Source organism: Apteryx rowi, unplaced genomic scaffold (genome assembly GCF_003343035.1).
Source record: "Apteryx rowi isolate R43461 unplaced genomic scaffold, aptRow1 scaffold_522, whole genome shotgun sequence".
Taxonomy (NCBI): Eukaryota; Metazoa; Chordata; class Aves; order Apterygiformes; family Apterygidae; genus Apteryx; species Apteryx rowi.
The window spans coordinates 65,043-90,401 of NW_020450786.1; the positions used below are offsets into that span (position 1 = coordinate 65,043).

At 35.0% G+C, this 25,359-nt stretch overlaps 1 protein-coding gene across 1 annotated transcript in view; it reads left to right on the top strand.

Annotated features, from left to right (window-relative positions):
- Window positions 1–25,359, top strand: part of LOC112973091 (lipoxygenase homology domain-containing protein 1-like) — a gene marked incomplete at its 5' end in the record, with an annotated part of 100,677 nt that overhangs the window by 59,834 nt on the left and 15,484 nt on the right. The window contains 6 exons of the mRNA XM_026080494.1: window positions 3,821–4,073; window positions 8,556–8,797; window positions 11,326–11,452; window positions 13,102–13,250; window positions 23,386–23,593; window positions 25,190–25,249. Of these exons, the coding sequence (XP_025936279.1) occupies window positions 3,821–4,073; window positions 8,556–8,797; window positions 11,326–11,452; window positions 13,102–13,250; window positions 23,386–23,593; window positions 25,190–25,249 (1,039 nt within the window). The remainder of the gene's footprint in view (window positions 1–3,820; window positions 4,074–8,555; window positions 8,798–11,325; window positions 11,453–13,101; window positions 13,251–23,385; window positions 23,594–25,189; window positions 25,250–25,359) is intronic.

Below are 25,359 nucleotides of genomic sequence, written 5' to 3' on the forward strand. Positions count from 1 at the left end.
GTGTACTTCTCTTCTCTTCCACCTTTTCTTATAGTCACTTGCAGTCCTATTTTTTAGATTTCATTGTTTGCAGAATCCTGCTGCTTTACTTTACCTTGATGAATGCATTTGCAAATAGGAGATACTAACCCATTCTGATATAATTTCACAATTTAGTTCAAGATTGCCATTCAAATCCCCAAATCAACAAGCTCCTCAGCTTCCATTACAGAATTTCTCTCTTTGATTTCTTGTTCCTTCTATTTCTGTTGAACTGGCCTCCTCTTCTTTCAGAAAATCTTCAACCACTTTATTGACCAGGTTTCCTCATTACAATAAAATAGAATATTCTTCATATCTCTCCTCTCAGTATCCTCCATTTACATGCAAATCCAAACTAAAACACATTTTTCCCTTGTTTCCTTATAAGTTTCTTCTGCTAGCCATTTTTTTTTTCATAGTCCAAAGTGTGTAATTAAAATATATGAAGAACTTTGTGATGTAGTGTGCCTTATTAAGAATACAGGCTCGTTCTGGGCATTTTTGAGGGCAAATAGTTATAGGCAAATAGAAGAATTAATAGCAAAAATAAAGGTACATAGTTTGTGACATAACCTGGAGAAGAGATCCAAAAAGAAATAATTTAAATGGCGATTTCAAGCTGGACATTAATACAGAATCAGTGACAGAGCTGCTAGTGTTTAAGAAATGAGAGCCACAATAGTGAGCAGTAGAGAAGAGTGCTGAGCAGCTTCCCAAAGAGACCCTTTGTTCCAGTCGCCCTATTTTGTACCTTGGAGAATGGAAGTTTTCTTCAGACTAAACATTTTGTGTATTTGTGTTTTTCTCTGTGCAATAAGTTTCTTGGGAAAGGGGTGAGTAGTGACATAACAAAGTTTTCTGATAATACTAAGTTATTCAAGGTATTAAATATGAAAGATATTATATTGAGTGACTGGGTAGTAAAATGGCAGATGAAATTTACTGTAGCTAAATGTAAAGCAATGGCTGTGAGGGGGAAAAAAATCCTAAGTTTACTTACAAAGTGATGGACTCTGAAATAGCTTTTGCCCATAGGAAAGTGAGCTTGGCATTTGGTAGTTCTGTAATGATGTTGGCTCAGTGCTCAATAAAAGCAAAATCAAACCAAAACAGAACAGACCAAATGTTTTAGGAATTACTAGAAAAGGAAAAAAAACCCAAGCAGAAAATACAGTCATGCCTCTAGGTAGTTCTCTGGTGTGCATGCATAATAAATGCTGTGCTGTGTTCTGATTCCCTTGTCTTAAAAATGTGACAAGATGTCCATGGATATGGAATATCTTCCATACAAGAAACGACTAAGCAAACAAGGACTGGTTGGCCTGGAGAACGGATGATTAGAGGTAGGCCGAGGGAGATAAAATAAAATGACATAGAGACAATGAGTAATTCTTCTATTTCTCTTGAAACACAAGGACTGAAGAGCATTAAACAAAACCTGCAGGTGGTAGATTCAAAACAAAAGGAGGTAGCTCTTTACACAGCTCAAAATTAATCCAAGATACTCTGTGCCAAAGATGTTGCAGATGGTAAAATGCAGGTAGGCTGAAAAAGCCACTGCCCACTGTCATGGAAGACAATTTCACTGAGTGCTGTTAAGTAGAAAGACACAACCTCTGCTCAGGAACTGAGCCACAAATTGCTAAAGCCTGGGAGAGTTTATGTTCAAGAAGTATCTCTAAGTACAATCTACCCTGTTTATAGGCTCTTCCTTAGAAACATATTATTGGCAGCTGTAGGAGACAGAATACTGGGCTGGAGGGATCTGTGGTCTGACATAGTACTCTCAGTCATTCTTTTTACAAGAAGTAGATTAATAAAAAGGTTGGAATGAGGTTTAGTGACAGTGTATAAGAATAGGAGATGGAAGGAAGGGACAAGAATGGCAAGCTGTCTTGAGGAACAGGATTATATCAGCAATATCCCTGGAAAATATGGAAAGAACAGGCAAAGTTAATTGATACTCTCATTATTGAGAAACTTGAGATGTAGGAAAAAAAGGATCTCTCTTGACTGATAAAAGTCTTGAAATGAGAACAAGCAAGAAGACAAAAAATATCAGCAAAATGTAGGAGAAAAGAGTAAAACTGATTTAATTATTGCAAAAAGTAAGTCTGTTTTATATTTATTTAAGTAATTATATGTCTAACTTTTTCACCAGTTTAATGGATTAAATAGGCAAAATTACAATTCTCCACTTATGTAACACTGTATCTAAATTAGGCAAGCCAATTTAAATAAAATCATTTTGGTTTTCATTAATTACACTTCCAGTAGTGTGTTTAATGTCATTCCAAATGTCTTTACACTGAGGGGGGAAAAAAGAAAAAGGAAATATAATGATATAAACCAAAAATACTTTCTTACTAATGCTGAAGGAGTAGGTAATTTAATATATTATTATGAGAGTTCATTGATAACAATGGGTGATTGTGACCACTGTTGTCTAATGACTGTTAATTATCGCAAAGAATGAGACTAATGATAGATCCCTTTTCAGATAGAGTTAGCTGTGAAGGACCATGAATAGTAGCAATACAGGCTATTTCCTCTAAGTCAAGGGTCATGTAGACTGAAAAGAAAATTATATTTGGCTTGGAACTACAAAGAATAAAACTAAAAAGCAATGAGTGCTCCCAAAAAGTTATTTACAAGCTGTTCCTCACAGCTATATCCTATTTTGGGCTGCTTATGGATTGCATGAAGGGCTGTAACTTGCCATGGTAACTGTTTGGGTAGATCATGGATATGTCAAGGTAAGAATGCTGGAAATCCTAAGGCTGTGAGAGGAATAATAACTCTGATGTTTTCTTTTTCTGAGCACATTGTAGAGAATAGTCCCACACAGACAGGGGAACGGATCAGATGACATAATTCTTTTTAAAAATCATCTCTTCTTTTGTTGCTTTCTGGTCCTCATGCTTTTTCCTGCCTGGTGGCAAACTGGTTGGCAACAAATAAAAATTACAGCGTCTGTTTCTACTATCCATCTGTTTTTTTTTTTAATGTCACCCACACACATGCCCATGTATCAGCCCACTCACTCATATTCTTTCTTGCACAGAACACATTCATTCTCTCAGTTGCATAGTTTATTCATCCCAACATGCACTTGTGCAGTTGCCATTTAGCTTTTGTTTACTGGTAGCCATAGCAATATTTAAACAGATGTCTATTTACATCTGAAGAGCGCATCAATTCTTGCCTGTATGTATGCACAGCCTTAGTTATACTTTCTAATGTCAGTATCATCCTTTGTTTGCATAGTCATCAACAGTGTCAGTATTTCTGTTCAGAGTTGAGTAACACATTTCCCATCTGAAAAAAAAAAAGATTTAGAATATAAAAGATTTTGAAACGTTTAAAAATAAAGTGCCTTATTTAAACCAAAGTTCCATTTACCACGTGTGTTCTGACATTTCTAGCGCTCTCTCTGGTTCAGTTATGTTGGATTGGTAAAGCAAAGGCTACAGAGCCTTGCTACAACTTTCATGAGACTTCTGCAAGTAAATTAATGATCTGAGGTTTTTCCACCCAAACTTCTTTAGGATGTTTTTTGTAATAGAACCTGAGATGCAGTGATAATGAGCAAGGAAAAATGTATGTATTCAAGGACCCACATATTTTATGAATGATAAGGTCTCCAAACGTGAATGTCAGCCTATGATATCTTTCTTTGCTATCAGGAAGAAAAGGATTGAAAGGAATCTGTCTTTCCAAACATAATCTTGCTAAAGATGTTTTTAAAATGAATGGATTAATCAGTTTTATGCTATTCAGTTTTCCTTTACTTTCTCAGGTTAGAATGTCTGAATTGAGAGCAATAGACCTTGGACTCTTAAGCCAAGTACTTGTTGAGCACAGTAATGTGGGTTATGGTGCTGGATGGTATCTGGACCAAATTATCATCCATGAATCAGGCAAGACTGATGGCCAATATGTGTTTTTATGCCGACAATGGTTAGACAGCGGAGTTGGTGATACACAGATGGAACGAATGCTGAGACTTCTCGGAAAAGTCAGAAATGGGATGTTGACAGGAAAGATTCATGGTAAGGTCTAGAATCATCAAAGCTTGGTCAGGCTTTTGTTTTAATTGTAATTTGTATTATTTTTTCAGGTTATGTTTAAGACTAAAAGAACCATACAGAAATAGAGCTTAGATGTGAATAGCATCTTTCAGACAAACTGTCTCTCCAAATACTTCCAAAGCTGGTAAATACAGTTAAAATTTTCAGAGAAGAAAGGCTAGCATTAAGTGATGGAGGCAATGAAGAAAGTACATTTTTAGTTGAGGCTCGTAAAAAGATGAAGCAGAAAGAGGTAGGTTGCTCCATATGGCAGTCAATGCAGAGCAGAAGGCTCCTGCAACAGTGATGAAATCACAAGAGATACAAAACCTCTTCTTTTAGCAGAATGAAATTTTCCCGTATGTTCACATATTTGCAAAAAGCATTTGCTTTTATTTGTAGTTTTCTTTTTTACTTACATCAATGGCATGAGTTCTTGCAAACAGTTACTTGACCAGAACCCAATATTCTATTCAAAACATTCAAAGAAAAAGAGGACCAAAACAACTTAGGCACTGAACAACTTACACAACTGAAAACATGTCAAGTCTTCTATTCTTTGCCATAGCACTGTTTTTCTTAGCTCTTTCACCTGTCCTTTTTGAAGACGTAAAATGTTGTTTTAGGTCCATTTATGAAATTTGATTTAGAAATGGTAGATCAGCCTATGTTAACTACTCTGAAGTTGTTAACCTTGTTAATTGCTGTTAACCTAAATCAGCAATTTTGTAAACTGATCTTCATTAACTTACATGCTCGTGGATATTCCATTTTATCCTTTGAGAGTTCATATTATACATAATTGCAGACACAGGTAGTAGTATGTATTCTCTTATTTAGCTACCTATTCTTGGTCCAGTAGCAGATATTTTGTATCATCTAATGAAATATAAAAATAATGTTGCTGAGACAACAAAAGCATAGCATGGAACTATGAGCATAGGATCAGTGGGTTTGAGCTAAATTCATCAAAATAGTGACAATTTTTAAATAAGAAATACCTATATTGTGCCATTGCAAGAATTCCCACTCTCTAAAAAATTAGTCTCCGTAGTTGCCCTATTTAACTGCAGAATGAGGCAGGCTTCTCCTGAGGTTAATTCAGAGCATCAGCTTAAGGCTGGGCAGAATCTGTCTTTCTTAACTGATAATATAAAAAGCGTGAGAAAACTTGCATCCTTATTTGTAAACCTTAACTAGTATCTGAATGTAGCTATGTAACAATGTTCTCCTTCCTCTGCTTCCCACAGGCACATAGTGCCCAAAATTTTGAGTTCAGGCTTGCTAATATTTTCCGAAACCTATGATTAGTAATATTCATTCTTTATGTATTCAAAATCAGTTCTGTTCTCGATATATAATAACTTCAGAAAGAATATTACAAGCAAGCACAGAGCCTAAAAAGAATAGAAAAAAAGACTGATCAGCAAAGAGCACTACGCCTTAGAGGTCAGAAAGTGTAAGGATACAGTGTGAATTACTAAATGTCAAGCTGAGTCAGACTTTATAAGAGAATTAAAACAAATAGCAAGGCTCTTCAATTATTTACTTATAAAATAAACAAGGAAACATGTGAACAAGATAAAATGTATGACTATGCAGGAACAATAGAGCAGAGACTAGAGGTGAAGTAGGTAAAATCTCTAAATAAATTGAACGCTTTGTCTTTTTTCCATTGAGGACCCATAATGTTGGCAAGGGAAGCAAAACCAAAGTTATTAATGGTAATGAGGCTATTGGAAATCACCAGATCTGAAATGCAAAGGGAAATTTGAGAGCTTCGTGCACTCCAACAGTGTCAACCAAAGGAGTATCTGTATTGAAAGAATATGAAAGAATTGGGAAATGAAATAGCAGATCTGGTAGCAAGGAAATAATGTTATGAAGACAAAAACTATGACTTGAAAACAGCAAATGCAATATTTTTAAAAATGGAAAGCATAACATAGATGAGTATAGACCTGGTAATCAAACATATGCAAATCTTTAGAACACACTTCAAAGAAAAGAATAGTTAAGATAACAGGGGTAGTAGGAAATGAGAAGAAATGCATCATGAGTTTACTAAAGATAGATTGTCAAACAAAAGTTGATACTTTTTAGAAACATTTTTTTCCTAGTAGGAATAATGTAATGGCATCCAACCTGTCTAAATTTCAGTACTGAATTTTATTTGCTTAATGGGAAACTATTAGGTAATAATTAGAAAGTGGAAAGTAGTAGTAAAAGGAAAAATTGTAATGAGCTGGAGAAGAGAGAATGAACGTGCTAATGAAATTTGTTGATGCTAAAAAGTCAGGGAATATTATTAGAAGGATTAGGAGGTTGTGTGATAAACTCAAAGACTTTGAGAACTGGAAGAAAAACATTGGAATGGAATTCTGTAGCACAAAGCTTGAACGCAATTAGACCCAAATCCTACTAAGTATTTAAGCTCTTAACTCTTGTACAGATTCCTAATTTCTGTTAATTTCATTTGGAAGTTAGGAACCTAAGTAGTAGATAAGAATCTAAAAAATGTATTGGCTCTGTATCTCCATGCCTTGTAATTATTTATACTATAAAAGTTCATCAGTGGGAAATGAGCAGGAGAAATACCTGGGTTTCTTATGTGATCACAGGATAATATTGAGAAAGCAATGTGATGTGGTTATGACTAAAGTAATTGTAACCCTACATGTATTGAGGCATTATCAGTAAAGATAAAGAAGAATTAAGGCCGCTGTACAAAGAAACAGCGATATTTCTTCTGGAGTGCTATGTACAATTCTGATCACTTGTGTCCAAAAGGCCTCGTTCATACTGGAATAGTTGTAAAGAAGATATAAGATGCTGATCAGGGATGTGGCAAATCTTTCCTGGGAAAGGATAGCGAAAAAACTTGGTGTAGCTAGACTAGCAAGTTAAAGGCTGAAAATAGATGCAATTGTGCATTTTTCTCATGTTATCCTTGGTTTCCTTTATTTTTAATGCTCATAGACATGAAAATGGTAGCTATTTATGATTAGCCCTGAAGTCATAACCTCTGAAGCTATTTTACATCATTTTAAGGAATGTGAATGCCAATTTTTTACCTTCACAGAGTCCTGAATTCATAGTATGGATCTTCAGCTGCTGTAAAGTAATAAAGCTTTATTTGCAGTAATTTACACCAGAAGATAAGGATTTGCCTGTTGTGGTTAGAAAGCTGGACTTTGCAGGAGAAATATAGAAATAAACTCAGAAAATCACAATTTGCATTACTTCGAGTAAAATATCCTTGATTTTACAAAACAACTATTTGAAATTATTAAAACCAACCTTTGGCTTGCTTGATATAAGCACAACTCAGTTATCTTAATAAAAATCAGTTGTGCTCAATCAGTTCTGCACCAGCCCAGGTGATAAAAGCCTTGTAGAAGTCATGACTTTTTAAGTGGAAACCATGGTCTTGATGAGCCCTGAGAATTCCATATATTCTGTTTCCATGAATGAACATGTTAAAAACAGTTTAGTCAGTGGGATTTCTTGATGTGTGCAGGTTTCTGATCTTCCAAAATGTCTTGCTGATTGGAGGTTTAACTGAACATGTTAGCATCTCTGTTCGTTATAGAATCACAGCCATTACTCAGGAGCCTACCTAGTCTAAGTCTGCAGTCCTTATGAGCCTTCAGATGACTGTCAATTCAGCTAGAGTTTTTAAAAGACCAAGTGCTTCAAACCTGACCTTTAGTTTGAAAACTAATTGTTATTTCTTTTCAATGTAATTTTCCATTTTTCTTATAAAGTAAAACTGCTGGTTTGGGTGTTTTCTGTGTTCCTAAAGCAGGAAAATCTATGAAGTATTGTATAGAATTATTTTTAATCTCTCACTAAACATTTTCTTTACAGAGCAAATGAATAAAGTTTTGTACTTTACTGGAGTGATAATTTTGGTTATATGTGATAAAAATACCACATTTCAAGTTTTAAACCAGTTTATCTCATCAGCACCTTGTTAAAGAATATTTGTAGCAAATATTAACATTCTAGTTTAAATAGCTCCTCAAATGGTTGAAATAAAAAAAATGCAAACCTGATAGTGGGTTATATCTAGTAGAAAATATGCTGCATTTGAGTGGTGATAAATCAGATAAACATTAAAATCAATAGATGAAACATTTATGAAGGGAAAGAGATCAGTGAATTGGCGTAGCTCTTCATAAGTTTCTAACACGTAACTGGCTGTTTTATGTGCATGGTCCTACCAGACTGGTCCATCTTTAAAGGATCAACTATCCTACAGAAAGGCCAGTGTCCAGTCTGTTTTTCTGTGTGTGTACTAAATCAGTGATAATCAGTGAATCTGTTATCTTTCAAGATTCTCTCATAATGCAAAGGCAGGATTGAGTTTCTAGTCACTCACTAAACCCTGTTACTAATTCCTGTATTCTTTTGGATATTCAGCCAACCCATTAATTATTTTCTACTGTTTTGCTTCAACAGGAACTTGGGATGTCCTTGTCACAACTAGTGATGCTTCTTCTAGTTCCATAAATCCTAAAATGTCTCTAACTGTATGTGGTGAAAAAGGTACTTGTGCTTCAGTCACATTTCCCAAAGGATCTCTTAAAAAAAAGCAGATTTATGAGACTTCAATTGAACTAAATAAGAAATTCAATACTATATGCAAAGTTCGCCTAGAAATTGAAGAAGCTGGAGAAGGAGAGACTTGGCATTGCCGTGAGGTAAAAAAAAAATAATAATAATTATAGATTATGTATTTATTGTAAAATTAAATTTTTTCATATTCTGTAGTTATTACATCCAGTTTCTGTTTGAAATTACATAATATTTAATTCACAGAAGTAACTGGATCTGGTAACACTTGTGGTGTGCTAACTTCAGAGAGTGCTCAAAAGACTTATTAGAATAGCATTGAATAACAAAAATCTTGTAAATCTTGTAAGTAGATTTCTGGAGGGCGTATACACAGATGTGCCATTATCTATAGCATATCGAGAGGCCTTTATTCAGAACTGTAATCACTGGCATGCATGGCAGTATTTACATAATTCCAAATTGGCTGTTGCATGTTGTGGACCCAGTGATTCAAGGCAAATAATTAAGTGAGACACTAGAAATGTCTTTTGATGAAAATATCTGCCATTTAAGTTGGCATGTGGAAATGAACAGCAAAAATGACAATTTTTCTTCTGATGTCCAAGATGCTGAAGCTAAAATCTGACATCACACTGAAACTGCTGTGGCACTTTACTATAGAAAAAGTATCTTTATCCTCTTATGCTGGCAAAATGAAAAGAAGTCTAAGGGAAAGAATCATCTTCTTTCAAATTGCAACTACACTTTTCCCCTTAATATTTTTATTTTGTTCTCGTTAAAAATTGGAGAAAACATTAATTTTCATCTTTGATACATGATATTAAATAGAGAATTGAACCCCCTGACATTTAGCTGGTAGGCAGGTTGTTAACTTTGTCTTTCTAGCCAGATAAAATATTCCTTAGTAACAAATCTATTGATAAAATTAAGACTGCTTCTTGGAGATTGTAGGAGACAGTGGGTCACATTGAAATGTGACAGAAACTTGGCACTTGCAAACAATGACGTCTATTATCCTGCTTTACCTCATTAGGTCATAGCAATGACTCAACACTGAATTAGAAAAAAAATCACCTTCATTTATATAGATAAAGAAAATATCCACATTTACATTAGGTAGGATTAAGAGAAAGAAATATAACCTTTTCTGCTTTGTGATATATATTCCCCTGTTGTTCCACAGATTCCATAGCAGGACTGATTGAATCCTTGTATGAAGTATCTAGCTTGGGGATAATATCTATTATCAAAGACAGGTTAGCAATCTATTTACACTGCTGGTCTGAACCAGGATGGTCATTTCTATGCTACTTTATTTTGATTTTACAAGACCAGACTTCTTTGAGATTTCCCCTTTCTATCACAAGTAAATGCAGGTGTTTCAGTTGGTTGAATTCCATATTTAGATTCAGAATTCACTTTTATAACCATGACTGCAAAATAATTCTCTCGATGTCTTTGAGGAAATTGAAACCATTAGAACAGACTGTCCAGGACAAAAAAAAAAAGTAAGATATACTTTATTTCTGGGGAATGCAATAGTTCAGAGATAAGAACATCTTTATTCTTGCCTCTTTCTGTTCTTGAAGAAATATAACATACTAAATGAAATCTGATTTTCAAGAAACTTCAGAAAAGTAGATGTTTAGTATGAAAGAGAAATGGTATTAACTTTGCACTACACTTTGTACTTCATTTTAAAAAATCCTTTCAACATATCGGTCATCATGAAACAATATTAGGAGTTCTTTGAAGATAAAAATAATCCTGCTATCTACCAATGAGAATTGCTAACCAAATATGGTGAACTTACTGGGTTAAATGTTTGGTCATTTTTAAAAGGTAGCATGTTAGATCATGAAGAAATGAATGATTAGGCCTTTTCTGTTCCCTGTTCAAAGGAGGGTTCCGTCCTGCAACATATTTTCAAGTATTTTGGTCTAGCTTTAAATAGTTTAGAGGATAGTTAACTTCTCTCTCTTAGTGTAGGTGGCAGTTCCATAGTGCAAGAAGCCTCATTGTTAAAATTAGTTTCCTGATAGTAAGACTTAGCTGCCTTGCTCCTTTTCATCACTTTATCATCCTTTTATCACTGTATATACAGTATTTTTTAGGCATTCAAAATATTCAGTAATATAATCAATATATACATGATACATATGTACAGATGATATACATGTCATAAAAACATGCGTGATTTCTATTTTTCAGCTTTCCCCAGAAACTCTTAATTTTTTTTTTCCAGCTACTCTGAATGAGAAAACATTCAGCACTGAAAAATGTTAAGGCATACTGACATTTCTCAAAAGCTGAAAGGGGCATATCAGCCCTTCTTTTTCACTTGGATACTGGATGAATAGCTTGCATAAAGGAACCTTTCTGAACCATTCCAAAACATTATCCTCCCTACTACAATCTCTACAGCAATAACATTGACAATATTTTAATTATTTTAATTGGGAAAATCTTTATTCCATCCCTTTTAACAGACTGCTTTCAAAAAACATTTTAGAATGATGTATTTCCTCTTCCACTGTATTATTGAGACTGCATGTTCTCTCTCGTCTGTGAGTAGTAGCATGTCCCTTGCTTTAGTTTGTATTAGAGCCCATGACACAGACACTACAACAATTTCTTTTTGTTCTCTATTTAGGTAAAGCTTCAACATAGAGAAAGTAAAAATATTCTAGAATTTCCCTTTTCTCGCAACTTTGCAGAGGATGAAGGATTAACAGTGGCAGAGCTTCCAGTTCTCATAGCTGGTTTTCCTTTTCCAGCAGGTTTGTTGCAAATCAGAAACACTAGAAAAATTTGGTCAATGATGAAGGCTAAGAACAGCTCAAAGGATTTAGCAGATACGTTCTATTCATTTTAACCAGTGATGCATGACTAGGTGCAGTCTACACAACTGTTTAAAAAATTCTCAGTCTGTATATTTAGCTGTGCATTTTGCATTCCAAGTCTGACTGATATCATTTTGTGACGTGTAAAAGAGCAAACATACAGCACTGAAAATGTTAAAAGGGTTTTGAACTGTACTCAGAGTTCAGCTTTTTCTTTATATTATTTAGTTCTCCCCCAGAGGAAACAAAGGAAATCCAAAGGAAATAAGTCTAATAGTGTAATTTCAGATAAGAAAGAGATCCATGGCCCCTAACACCAGAAACGTATATGTTTGTGTTCCTAGAATTTCAGGCATTCTTCTCCTGTGACCTAGTGGTAAAATATCTTAAAATGCCTTCGTATGAGTTGTCTTCATCATCTCAAGACTAGATTGTTTTGGTTTGCTCTGTGTACCTTAAGAGAATTCATAACCAAAGTTAGTGAAGAATGCAGCAGCTCTTGCCCTAAGTGGATATTCTACCATGAGGATATTCCAGTCCCCTCTGTTTCCCAGGAATTTAAGGGCTTCGTTCAGTAGTCCAAGTAATCGGTATATTGCGTGCCTTTTTCCCTAGGTTTCCACAGCTAGCCTCAAGAAAGACACTTGGACAGAAGTTCCATGAATGTGAACTGAAGAGTACTGCTGGGGTATTCCCTGAAAAGGCATCTTGCCTTTTATCCACTTTCACTTTTTTCTAAAAGAGCACGGATGTTTAAAACTTTAGGAATGCTGTTCCTGTTTCTGAGGAGCATTTAGCATGAGGACAGATACTGTTTTCTCTGCCTCCTCCCCATAATCTTTACCTTTTCAATGGAATGTTTTGGGGATGTTGCTTCTTTCTTGCTTTCAGGGCCAGATCACAAGTGTCTTATGCATTTCTCTGGGAGTGCAAATGAGTACTTAACATAAACAGTCAGTCAAAAAATGCCCAAATAAGGAATTATAATAAATTGTCAGACAATACACAACCATTCTTGAAATCACCTGCTGAAGCACATAGCTAACTAGTACAGTGTGGAGCAGCCAACTACTGGCTGGACCATGATCCAGAGGAAATACAAAAGTTGTCCTCTTTCTGGCTGAGCTCAGTTTCAGTTGAATCCAGTGAGGCTCAGAACAGAGCTGTGCATTTTGAATAATTTAGTGTCATCCATACCTTAGGAGACATTTCATAGGAGTGTTAAACATTTAAATACACACAAGTGTGTGGTAGAGTATTATTTACATGTTTTTGTAACAACTGATGATGTGTTCTTTATCTTCTTCTTTCACTTTTTCTTTTTCCCTGTGTTTCAGGCCCAGTCACAAACTGTTTAGCTTGTTATTTCTAATTACAATGGTTCTTAAATTTTAATTACAGTGATTCTATGTGCTTTTCTAAGCATTGTAATTTTATTTGCCCTTTGATCACTTTGGGCAAGAATAAAAATGAAAATATAATAGTAATTTATTCAATAATGTATTTTGTTTACTAATTAAGCTTCTTAAGATTTTTTTTTTACTGGTTAAGCTTTAGTACATCTTTCTTTTTTTTCCCCCCCAAAGTGAAAAACTATATTCTCTATATCACTACGGGAGCATCCCCTGGGTCAGGAACAGATGCAGATGTGTATGTCATGCTGCAAGGTCTTTTGGGAGATACAGGCAGAAGAAAATTAGTAAGAAAAGGAGATGATCATTTCACTAAAGGAAAGGTAAGCTTATCGTTTCTGTATGATATTTTTCCAATTCGTGTGGACTTAATGAAAGTATGATGGAGTCTCTGAAGACTAGTTTGCAATGCCCTGTATTTTTATGTGTATGTGTATGTGCATATCTGTATGTTATGTAAAATGTACTGATGCTTATGCAGCTTATGCTAACAATACTGATAAAGTAATAAAATGACAATATCAAGCACTTCTAGGTTCAATTTTGCCAATATTGAAGGTTTTCAATTACATGCCAGTGGTTTTCCTGGGTATTTGCTGACAACAGAGCAATGAAGAGACTCCGTTAGTTAATTAATTTCCATCAATTCTTCATTTTTCCCTTGCCAGTCTTCAGGGTAAGGGTCCTTTCCATGCCTTCAGCCTTTCCATTGTCAGTCCACCTCTGGGTCCGGCTCTTGTCCCCTGCAGACAGTCAGGTGCTACCCTCCATAGATTTCTTAGGTCTACCAAGAGAGTCATTGACTGCGCAGGGGAGAGAGTTTCCCTGCTCAGAGATGTAGACCAGCCAAAGACCAGCACAGCTGCCAGAGATGCATTTGCCTGTAGCATAGTCAATACAAACAGAAATTTGAGGGAATTTAGCTACTAAAACTACTGCAGAAATGGAGGAAGATTTACAGCAAAAAGCATGTCTTTGACATAAAACCTAGTCCCTGTTGGAAGCCCTGGATAGGGGGAGTGAAACTTTCAAATGAAAAGGTACTCGATTTTTTAAACACGTAATAAGAAATATGTTTGTATTTTCTTCAGATCTTTATTTTAAAATAAAGTTTGAGATTAAAACAATTAAAAAAAAAGATTCTGAAACCAACATTTGGTGCAGAAAATTTCAGTTGGGATAGAGTTTATCAAAATGAAAATAAGTGTCTCATAACGAGAAGTGCTGAGCATATTTTACAATAGACAGTTACCTGTCTTTCTTATAATGTGTACACTCTCATACCTTCTTGAAAGCTCAGTGAATACTATGACTATGATATTCTAACTCCTCCCCGCATTTGGTTTAGAAATATCATGCAGTAAACTATTTCCTTCTGCTGGTGTCAGCCTCCCAGAAAAACAGAGTTTCTCTAAGGAGGTCAGCTTGCAGATCAGCTTGTATTGATAGCCAAAACAGAGGCATTATATGTGAGACTAGGAGAATCTCATCTCCTAACTACCCCCAATCCTGTGAATTCAGTGGGAGTTGGAGGGGGTCATTAACTTTCTAGATTTGACCTATTTGAAATTATTATTCATAAGAGAATGGAGAGACTTTAAATCTTTGTTTTTGGGAGTATTAAATACTTGTGGATGAATATGCTCAGTTTTGAAAAGGCACAACTGTCTTTCTTAATTTTGAAATTCAAATTATGGTTTATTGATAAACTATGTCTGAGTTACTGCATTTTTGAGCTGCATTCCTTTTGGTCTCATGGAATAAAATTAGTTTAATGTAAATGAAATTTCTTTTAGCAAAGTAATAGAAAAACATAGAAAAGTCTTGATTTGCTCCTTGTCCAGTGAAAATAAAATAAAAATATTTGCTTAATCAATGAAAAGTAAATTGATTCTGCAAGCAAGACTCCTGCCTTTGCAGCAACATTTTGTTCAAGGTGTGTTTTGGAAATTTCCCAATGTTTTCTTTGCTTTATCTCTAAAGAGACTCTCAAGTGTAGAATGCCTCTTTCTATCCCAGCCCAATCCCATATTGTGCTGAGCACCCCTGCAGTCAGAGAATCTGGACTTGGTGGTTTGGGGGATTTTGGATTATAACAGACATGGAATTTGCATTCTGAATCTTCACAGTTGTTCTGACATTTTAGAATGTGCTTTTCCTTGCAATAATTTTTCCCTTGACTATACAGTAACAGCTAGTGAACTGGAAGAGTGTTTCTGTTAGAAATCACATCAAAATATAGTTTTAGTCTCACAGAATGTTCGCACTGCTGCAAACAACATCTTAGCAATGCAGAAATGCATAGAAATATTTAAATATTCTGAGGATTTTGCAGTGGATTGGAGCTACATTCTTCTCGTTTAGCAGGTCTTTTATTTACATGAGCTGGGTTCCATAATAGTAAAAGATTGAATTAGCTTTTTCTATCTGAAAAGTTTCCTTTGTGTCTTTCCAAAGTCCTTACACCTGTGAAGCCATTTAGAACTGGTAGATAAACTGATGTGCATGAAATTATCACTTCACCAATCAGCTCCCTGTAGCTTACCCCATGCCAGAGGAAGTACCACAGTCACTGAGAAAGCCAGGTTTCTAGTGATCTCTCAGATAAATGATGCAAGGACCAGTGCTGCAAGAACTGCATTCTTTCAAATTGTTCTGACATTGCTCTGCCTACCCTGATAGCTTTTAGGAGAACATCAAACACAGCATCAATCTCAGTGCACTTCTTTGTGCAGTTTAGGTTTTATGAATTCCTAGTACTATTTATTCATATGTATGATTCATATGAATCAGTTTAATTCTGAAGTCCGTGTTTGTAGTTGGTAGCATTTATCAACCAAGTATAGTCAATACATACATTTTGTAAAAGTCAGGGCCCAGTTATATAAAATCGTCTCAGTCTTATAATACCTCCATGTTCCTTCCAGTGCTCACCACTTCACAGTTAAATTCCTTTGTGCCTTTTTTATGTGGTCTTTGATGGACCTGCTGTGTGTTCTGTCATATGGCTGTGAGTTGGCCACAAATTTCCTCTTTGGGAAAGTGGCTTTTTTCAGATCAATTACATCAAAAATGGTAAACTACACTGGATATGTTATGAGTAATATTTAAGTATTTTAATCTCTGTATAATGAAAATGGCTGGTATTTTAAGTACTCTAAATTACTGAAACAGTAAAATCTCTGGGAATTTTTACTTCATTCTATTAGCTGTTGGAAAGAGAAATTCTTTATCCTGCCCTATATTTAGACATCATCTGCTCGGGTTGGTACCATGGTAACTGCAGCACATACAAAAATTGTCAGTAAGAGGTGACTGCTGGTGTTCAGTTTCGGTACTTGCTTACAGATTAAGCACTGGTAATTTTAAAGAATGCTTCAGAAAAAAAACATGTCACAGAATATGCTCAATATGGCCAGAATGTGGGGCAATGTGCTGTGGCCACTATTAAGAAGTCACTATTTGTCTGCAATGCCCATATCACATCACATCTAGGACACTACTGTTCTGTTACTGCTGATAAACTCTCTCTCGTGGAAAGCACATCTGACATGATGATTAAATAATTGCAAAATGCTATTGACCCAAATGTGTTAATCACAGTGATAGGCTGCTGGCCAAGATATTGTATTACAGAAATGAACAGTAAGATGGCCTGGTCATCCAGCAGAAGTATTATTCAGATGAAAGCTAGGAAAATATGAAATGTCATCATAGTGAAGGAAAGACTGATGGAGGTTGTCAGAAACTGTGAGCAGAAAAGCAGAAAGGAAGAACACGATTAAAGGTTTATATAATCCTGGAACAGTGGAAAATATCTGAGCCCTGTACGGTATCAGCAATACCTCTGGGGTAGAATTTCACAGTCAGTAATAAATTTACAGAAGGTAAACATAGAACATACCATTGAAATCACCTAGTTTGACTACCTTCATAACACAGTCCATTGTATTAGAGCTATGTGAAAAACTAATTTGGGTTTCCTGACATATTTTTTCAGGCAAGAAAAAATATAAAACTTTGTTGCCAAGAATTAAAAGGTGGACAAAATTAATTAAGTCTAAAATGAATTACTTGGGGAGTTGCTCTCTTTTTACTTGCAGCTCAAAAATAAATTAAAGATATCAAATTGCTAAAGATGAAGTTCACTTCACTTAGCTTTAGCTATAATGTACGTGTCTTTTCTAACATGATAGTCTGAATTTCTTCTGCAACAGTGGAGTGAAATGGATGTTTCCATGAGTTGGTTACCTTCTTTATTTTAGACATTTATCTTAAGAGGAAATGAATTATCCTCAGAGGGTGCCTATTGCTTTCTCAGGAGCCCTGCTTTTCAGGAAACTTTGCCAACTATCTTACAGTAGATTTTATTTTAGATAGGCAAAGTTAGGTGAGTGAATTCTGTGCCAGATTTATTTCATTAAAAAAAATAATAATAATCTTAAAATAAAATACAGCTGATGATACACACGATCCATCCAAGTCTGCATTTTTCAGCAAATAAAATATTCAATGATTTTTTCCCCAATACAACAAGAACTGAGTTAATTTTAGTTCAAATCCAAAAACTTTGACTGAGTTAAAGCAAATATTTTAGAAAAAAGCATCTAATACAGATTTAATAGCTTCCAGTGATGAAGGGTCTATCACTTGGAAAGTTTTTCCAAAGCATAAGTATCTTTTTTTAAAGGCTCACACTATTTCTGTCTAAATTTGTCAAGCTTTAACTTCTAGGCACTGGATTTTGTTACACTTTTGACTTTTAGACTGATCATTCTTTTGCACCAGTTTTCTGCTTCCTTTGAAGGTATTTATGACAATAATCAAATCACAGTGCTTGTCTTTGACAAGCTAAATAGATTAAACTGCTTGACTCACTGTAAGGCAGGGTTTCCAGTGATTTATTCACTCTCACAAATCTTTTCAGAGCCTTCTTCAGTTTAGCACCCTACTTCTTCAAGTGTCATAACCAGAGGTTGTTTTTGCATCATCTGTAAAATCTTGTTTTCCTCCTGTTACTTGGTGCACACATTCAACAGCATAGGCTTATGAACTAGCCTCACTGCAGCACACCTGCCTGAGAATGTTCCCCATTTACAGCTGCTTCTGGAGACCAACTGGTTAGCCATTTCACTGTCCCATTCAGTCAGACAACTTGAGCCCACCTGAGAGTCACTTGAATTTTGGATTCTGGGGTCTTAATCAAAGTGTTATGCAATCAAATGGGTTACTGAAATTGAAGCAAATAACATAAATCCTATTTTCTTTAACTCTCAAACCAGATCTCCAACTTGGACTATTATTATTACATTATCAACAATGAGGCTATATCAGAGCCAGATGAGTGTGAATTTGCCAACAGTGATCTTTTTTAACATTTGTCTTTTTTTTTTAATCTTTATTTCTTTGTGTAATATATCGTATGTTTACAGATGTGGACGTGTCTGATGATATTGGTCTCTGTAGCAGTCCTGCATTTTATTAAATGTATTTTACTTAAAGTCTGATTGAAATGTCTTTTATGACGTAGTTAATGGTCATAGCTACTGATTATTATAATGTGCCACTAGTCTTTCTTATTCCTGTTGCTGTTCAATGAATACAAATCCTATTTCAAAAAGATTCTGTTCCAGTTATATTAAACAAGTTAACATAAGATCAGTTCTAGGGCAAATGGTATTTGTTTCTTTGCTGCTTCTATTATTTTGTTTATTCTTCACTAATCTTGTTGAAGATGGATGAACCATGATAATTGGAGGAGATCAGAAAGCTCTAATCATGCATTCTTTGCAATTTAAACTCATTTAATTTTTTCATTAAAAAATAAACATTTACAATCCATTTTTGGATGAGAATTTAACATAAAACAAAAACTTGCTTGCAAAAATATGTAAATTTAGGAGGAAGTTCAGGACTGGCTTTTTCAGATGTGTGGAAAACCCTGTTTTAAAAGAAGCATTTGTACAGAGGACAGAATAGAAGATGCTGAGGTTACAGTCAGATGGGCTGTTCATCATTCTGCTGAGTTGGGTGAAGATATTATCACTACCGATGTTTGTCATTACTGCTGCCTACCACCCAATATTTCTGCCTTTTAAGTCTGCTGGCACAGTGACACACATTCACTCTGTCCAAATGTTTATTTTGATTTTACTATTAATGTTGTTAATAGTTTGGGGATTTTTACTTGGACTGTCTTGATAAAATTTGGCTGGGGAGAAGCCGATTGTGTGGTTATGCTGGCATAGCTAAAAAGGTGACAATTAGTTTCTGTTTGGGAGAAGGTCACCATCACTAGATGGTGACAAGCAATTAGGATGGGATGGGGAAGTTCAGCTGCAGCTGGAACAGCCCATGTGGCCACAGCCTGAGAAGTGAGGTATCGGCAGAAGTTATTTTTCTCATTTGTCTACAGGAATGTTCAGACACTATTTGTGATTCTGGCTCAGTGTACAGGGGCCTTTATTTTGCCTCCCAGTAGTAAAACCCTTTTGACTTCAGTGGAGTTTCTCCAGATTTACAAGTGAGATCAGAATAATCAGGCAGCAAATCGATAAGTTTGCAAAGCTTAATAGAAAAGGTCCTTTATCCAGACACTTTAACTCCTTTTCCAGTGAAAGCCTATTAAAATGACAGTAACATTAGGAGTATGGGAAATCACTTGTGCATGCAGGTTGATGAAATTAAGCATATGGTGTGTCTTGACTTGCCATTTTCAGTTCTGCTGGGAATATCATCATTAACCAACCATCAAGTCTGAAATACTGAACCTATAAAATGATTGGCATTTATAAAGGTAAATATTGCATAGTGACTGTTCAAATGCTTCTGTTGTTACAAGAGCTATTGCAACTGCTACAGACAGTGATATGTTGCCAGTGCTGACACTGATGAGCGTTGAATAGAGTCAAATCGGGTGATGGAATCAAAAGAGATCCTCAGAACATGGATCCTGGGAAAACAAAGAAACATTTGAAGAAAATCTGAAAAGGAATTCTCAAAAATTAAACTTTAAAGAAAGTCTGCTTTGTTTGCCTGCATGTTTTTAAGGCACTTTTCAACATTTATTTTCTTATCTGAGAAATTCTGGTTCTGCTAAAGGCGCTTTTCTGGGTCGCAGTGAATGTATGATGCAGGCTCTCACATTGTTGTTCTCAGCTGCTCAATTTTCATTCTATCATTCTCAGCTGCTCAATCTTTAACATATCTTTCTTTCTCCAGCAGTGTTAGTTATGAAAATTAAGTACATACACACAAATTGTTTTAAGACCATTCTGAGAAAATTTAATACAAATTCTGCTAATTTCATCAATATATATTATTTATATATGTGCACATAATATATATTATTTACATTTTAAAATTTATATACTCTTATTTATATATTGTTTTAACGTGACTTTTCTCCATGCAAACCAAAGTTGCTAATAGTAGCTAAAAAAAAATAACATTTTTTCCTGAGGGGAAAATGGAAAAAAAAGTTTCATATTCTGTAGACTTAGCTATCTTCTGTGTGTTTTCTCTTTATTTCTCTTTTTGTAAAAGAATTAAGCCTCTGATGACTTAAAATGTATGTTTTTTCTACCTGTAAATCAGCTAGGAGATAGAGTATTGTGTGACATACAAGACCTGTCAACAACTCTCATACTTCCCATAATTCATGAGTAACCCCTTGTCTAAAATGAATCCACCAAAATATGAACTGAATTATTAATAACGATTCAATTTCTTAAAATTATAATTAAATGTATGTCATAATCTCTCTCTCTGCAGACAGCTCGTGAAGAGAGAGTGGATTAAATATGGCAGTTAAATTGTCTCTGAAAAATTGTTCATCTAGCTCTAACAATTATAGTTGCTGTTAAATTTTTTTCTTTTATTTTGTCTCTTGACTACGGTAAAGCTCATCACACCACACGATTTTAAGAAGTACACATAAAAAGAAAAGGTAATCTTGTTTATGAAGTGAGTTTGTCGCAGGTCTTACAATTCCAAGTCCAGTTACATGTTTTTCAACTCATGATTTATTAGATGGCTGAATCTTCTGCAAATTTAGCTATGGATTTCTGAGATTTCATATGCTCTAAAATGGGCCTGTCAAGATTGCACATTGGCAAATTATGAGATAGTGTGTCTAGTACAAACTGAAGTTCATAGTTTTCACAAAGGTTTATTCAGCCAAAATATACCACTTTTCAGAGGAAAAATGATTTGGAAAACATTTCATAAATTACCAGTATATACTCAACTTTCTGTTATCTGTGGCTGGATTATCCAGGTTATGAATAACCCATAGTATGTGTTGCACCTGAGCTATTAAGTGCTTTCAGAACCATGCACACTAGGGAGAGTAGTGTACAAATATTTCAGCTGATGCTGTGTGAAGATTTTCTAGCTTAATAGAATATATTGATTCTCAAGTTTAGAGCAGGTCAAACCCAACTATCCAACTTCCAGAGACAGCACAAGTCTAGAAGTCTGTAGGGTATTGTCTGTATTTTTCCTTTATTCTTGACTGTGTCTCCTCTCCAAAAGTGGTTCACAGACCGCAGATTTTTTGGAGACAGTGATGATAGTGTCAATAAGTTAGCCATCCTGTGGAAAACTCTTTTCTTTTAAAGCCTGTGTTCTGATCTGGCAAAAACTTCTTCATACATTTCCAATGGAATAATTCATGTACGTTGTATTAGTATAAGCATAAACATTTGCAATGACAAAATACTAATTTCTAAAATATATTTTCACATTTGGGGGACTTAAAATATTTATTTTATAACAGAGATAAGGGTTTGTATGTTTCTTACTTAAGTTTGTGGTTTTGGCCCATGTTCCAGTCCTGTGTATTTTTAATACATTTTTATTCTAAAAGTGTAGCAAGCCATTATATACTTATTCCAGCATAATGCTATAAATTTACCAACCCAGTTAAAGATAGAATAGATCAGTGACAAAACTCATATAATAATTAAGGTAAATTGAATTAGTACAACAGGTAATCAACTATAATTGCAGTGTTGATGCTAAATGCTACTTTTTGATTTAACCATGGAAAATGCAAAGAGGAGCCTTTTTCCCTTCGGTCATGCACTCCATCTAGACTTCCAGCACTTATAACGTACTAACTCTGCTGCTGAAGAACATCATTATCCTGAGAACCTTAATTTTCATTTCCATCGTATGCTTTTGCCAGTCAAAATTCACTAAGCAGCTGATTACCTTGAGTCATCATAAGGAAATATAGCTATTGTAGTGTCCATTTAACACTTTTTCCTTAAAATCATTGTCAGTTTGCTTCTCTCATTTTCTTCTTTCACACAATAACACAGACATGACTTAATGCAGAGGTGATGGTTAGATGAYGCACAATAGCAGCTTTTGAATAACACTACTTTTCAATCTAGAAGAATCCACCGACTAATTCAATGACAGGTTGGTGATTATTTTTAGGAAACTATTAAAGGCATCATTCCCACACATGCATACATATGTACACATGTTAATGAAAAACAAGAAAAAATAGGTGAAGGCAACCCATCAAAAATAGCTGAAAAAAATGAAATGTTTATGTTTCTGGGGATTCTTTACTTTTTTTTTAAAGGGTGCTTTTATATATTATCTGAAATTTCAAGCTCAATATTTTAACTCATGGTGAGTCTCATTAGGCTGCAACCTGCTCAGGCCGGATCAGGTCCTTCATTTTTTCTTCAGCTGGAAAACCTTCCCAGGGAAGCTACAGACATTTGGCTGATGAAGCAAGAGAACTGCTTTTCTCTGTTTAATCTTTGCATAATCCCTTGAATAAGGATTGTTTCCCTGTTGCTTTCACTAAGTAGCTTCAGAGTGAATTAGGTTGCAACAGACTTCTTGAGACATTTTTCAAAATATTGTGGACTTTCTAACTGACAGTTGAAGAGTAGAACTAATTTAAACTTATTACTTGGTCTGATATTTTTTTCCTAAAATTCAATTAATTTTATTAGAATTAATTCTACAAGTATTAACTCAAATCTGGGACCAAGCCTGTCATTCTTTCCTAAGAGAATAGAATGCCATTCTGTGGTCTTCATTTCTGCTATTCTCATCCTCAGCATTTTATCTCACAAAAGGGAGCCCTGGGGGTCTATTTTGTTGAGAGTAAGAGAGAGTTTAAAATGGTATCTCTGTAAATCATTAAATGAGAAATTTGGGAAGGAAAATCTCTCAGGAAGTGAGCATGAGCAACCAATTGATTTGTGTAGGGAATAGATGTTTTAGCAGTAAATTACAAAACCGCAAAGGGACTTCTGCTTAATGTAGGAGTTTAGCTTCTTTAAACCTGTCATCTCTGGTGCTGTTGGTATTGAATTAATGAAAAAAAATCCTGATTTTCCCCTCACTTTTATATTTCAAAATACACAGTTAATTTAGTTTCATGGTTCTGTTTCCATAGGCATGTCTTTTTGATTCTGATTTTCTCAGGTAGATGTTTTTCAAGTGGAAGCAGTAGATGTTGGGACTCTGCAAGGAATGGTTATTGAAAAAGGGAAAGGCTCTGACTGGCTTCTGGAAAAGATTATTGTGAAAGAGCCAGCAACTGCATGGACAGAAACACTGTTTATGGCTCAAACATGGCTAAAAGACAAACGTGATGGAAAAAGATCTGCTTCAATAACGCTGAATGCCACAGGTCAGTATTATTTTCAAACTATTGTTTGTTAAGAAATCCATTCCAAACTGCAGAATGCAGCTATGTGATTTGCTTCTATAAACCAGTTATAGTTTAAAACATTCCAATAGAACATTGTCATTATAAAGGAAATTAATGTGTCTGAACACTGTTGTTTTTAGTACTATTTAATAGCTTCTATTTGCCAGGGATAATTTCTGCTTTGTTACTCCAGATTTACAGTGGCATAAATGGCAAAAAAAATTCAGCTTATTCTCTTTATGAATTGCTGTCCCTCCAAGTTTTACCTCCATGTTGTCACTTGTGACAAAATACTATTTTTGAATACCATTACAAATACTTTTTTTAAGCTTTAAATACTTCTACTTTGCTAGCATAGTAAAAGTGAGGTAAATAGTAGGGCAAACTATGTTCAAGCAGTGCAGAAAATGTCCCCACTGTATTCAAGATTGTTTAACATTATTTATGCAGCACTGTTAGGATGACTTTCACCAGAAGCTGGACATGCTTTTGGCTAACAGTGTGGGGTGACCAGTCCACAGAAGAGCTGTTTGTGCCCTACTGTCTGTGCCTATTCTCTTTGTCAAGACAAGATGTGAATGGGCACTGTTTCTTCCTGCACTGTGGCTTCAAAATAAAGGAAATCTGGTGTGCAGGCCAGGAGGGAACCACAGCACACTCCAACCAGATGAGTAGGCAACCAAAGCACACAGTGACCATCAATAGACAGTATAGATGGGCCCTTAGATTACAACAAATATTCTAGTTCTTTTCCTCCTAACACCCAGGTCATCTTTGCTCACCATAGCTGCATTGGCGTGACAGTGTTTGTCCAAAAGAAAGGTTATTGAGACTCAGTAGAATACCACTGCAATACATTTCCTTTGTTTTTGAAGCTGTTACTTGCACAGAAGCAAGTAATTTGAGCTTTGTTTTACATTGTAGGAAGGGACATTCCTGAACAAAACATAGGAAAATTTAGTGTATATAAGGTTATATAACATGTTTTTACTCAAAAAAAGTGTTTTTGACTGTTTTGACCGGAATGTGTTGATTTGATTGAAGAAGGTGTTTTTATGTTTGTTTTTTTTTATGCAATAATTGGCAAATCCAAACTTGGTTGTGCTGTCAGTAGAAGGCTTTCCATCTTTGGTTCAGTCCTCTTTTTCTAACGTTTAGAAAAAGTTTTGGTCTGTACCAAGTCCCATTGAAATCAATGGGAGCTGATATTAGTGGGAGGAATATCAGCCCCTAAAATGGGCATTAAAAACATCCAATTAGTTCTGATTCATCCAGAGTATAAATTGTACAAATGAAGCAGAAATGCTTTAAAATGAAATATACTTGAATCTTCAGGTTACAATCGTTTCATAGTATGGAGCTTGCTCTATAATCAGTTCATTAAATAGAGTGATATGTAGGAGATGACGCCTAAGTAGAAAATCCCATTCTACACTTCCTAGTTAAATCTTCACTCTGAATGATATAGTAGTACTCAGTCAATTGACTCACCAGAGATGAATACAGATATTCATTATCATTTAGACACTGTTTTACAAAAATATTAATTTAGTCTTCCATCTTTTTCTTAATCAGAAATTCAGGAAAGGAGGAGCACTGCTGCCTGGCCTTTAGGAAAAGAACAAATGAAATCAGGTAGAGCTTCTGCCATTGCATCAACTTCTCATTCATCAGTTCTAAAATAATAATGTGGAAATATTTTCATTACACTATATCATTACACTTGCTGGTACTGGTGATATTTT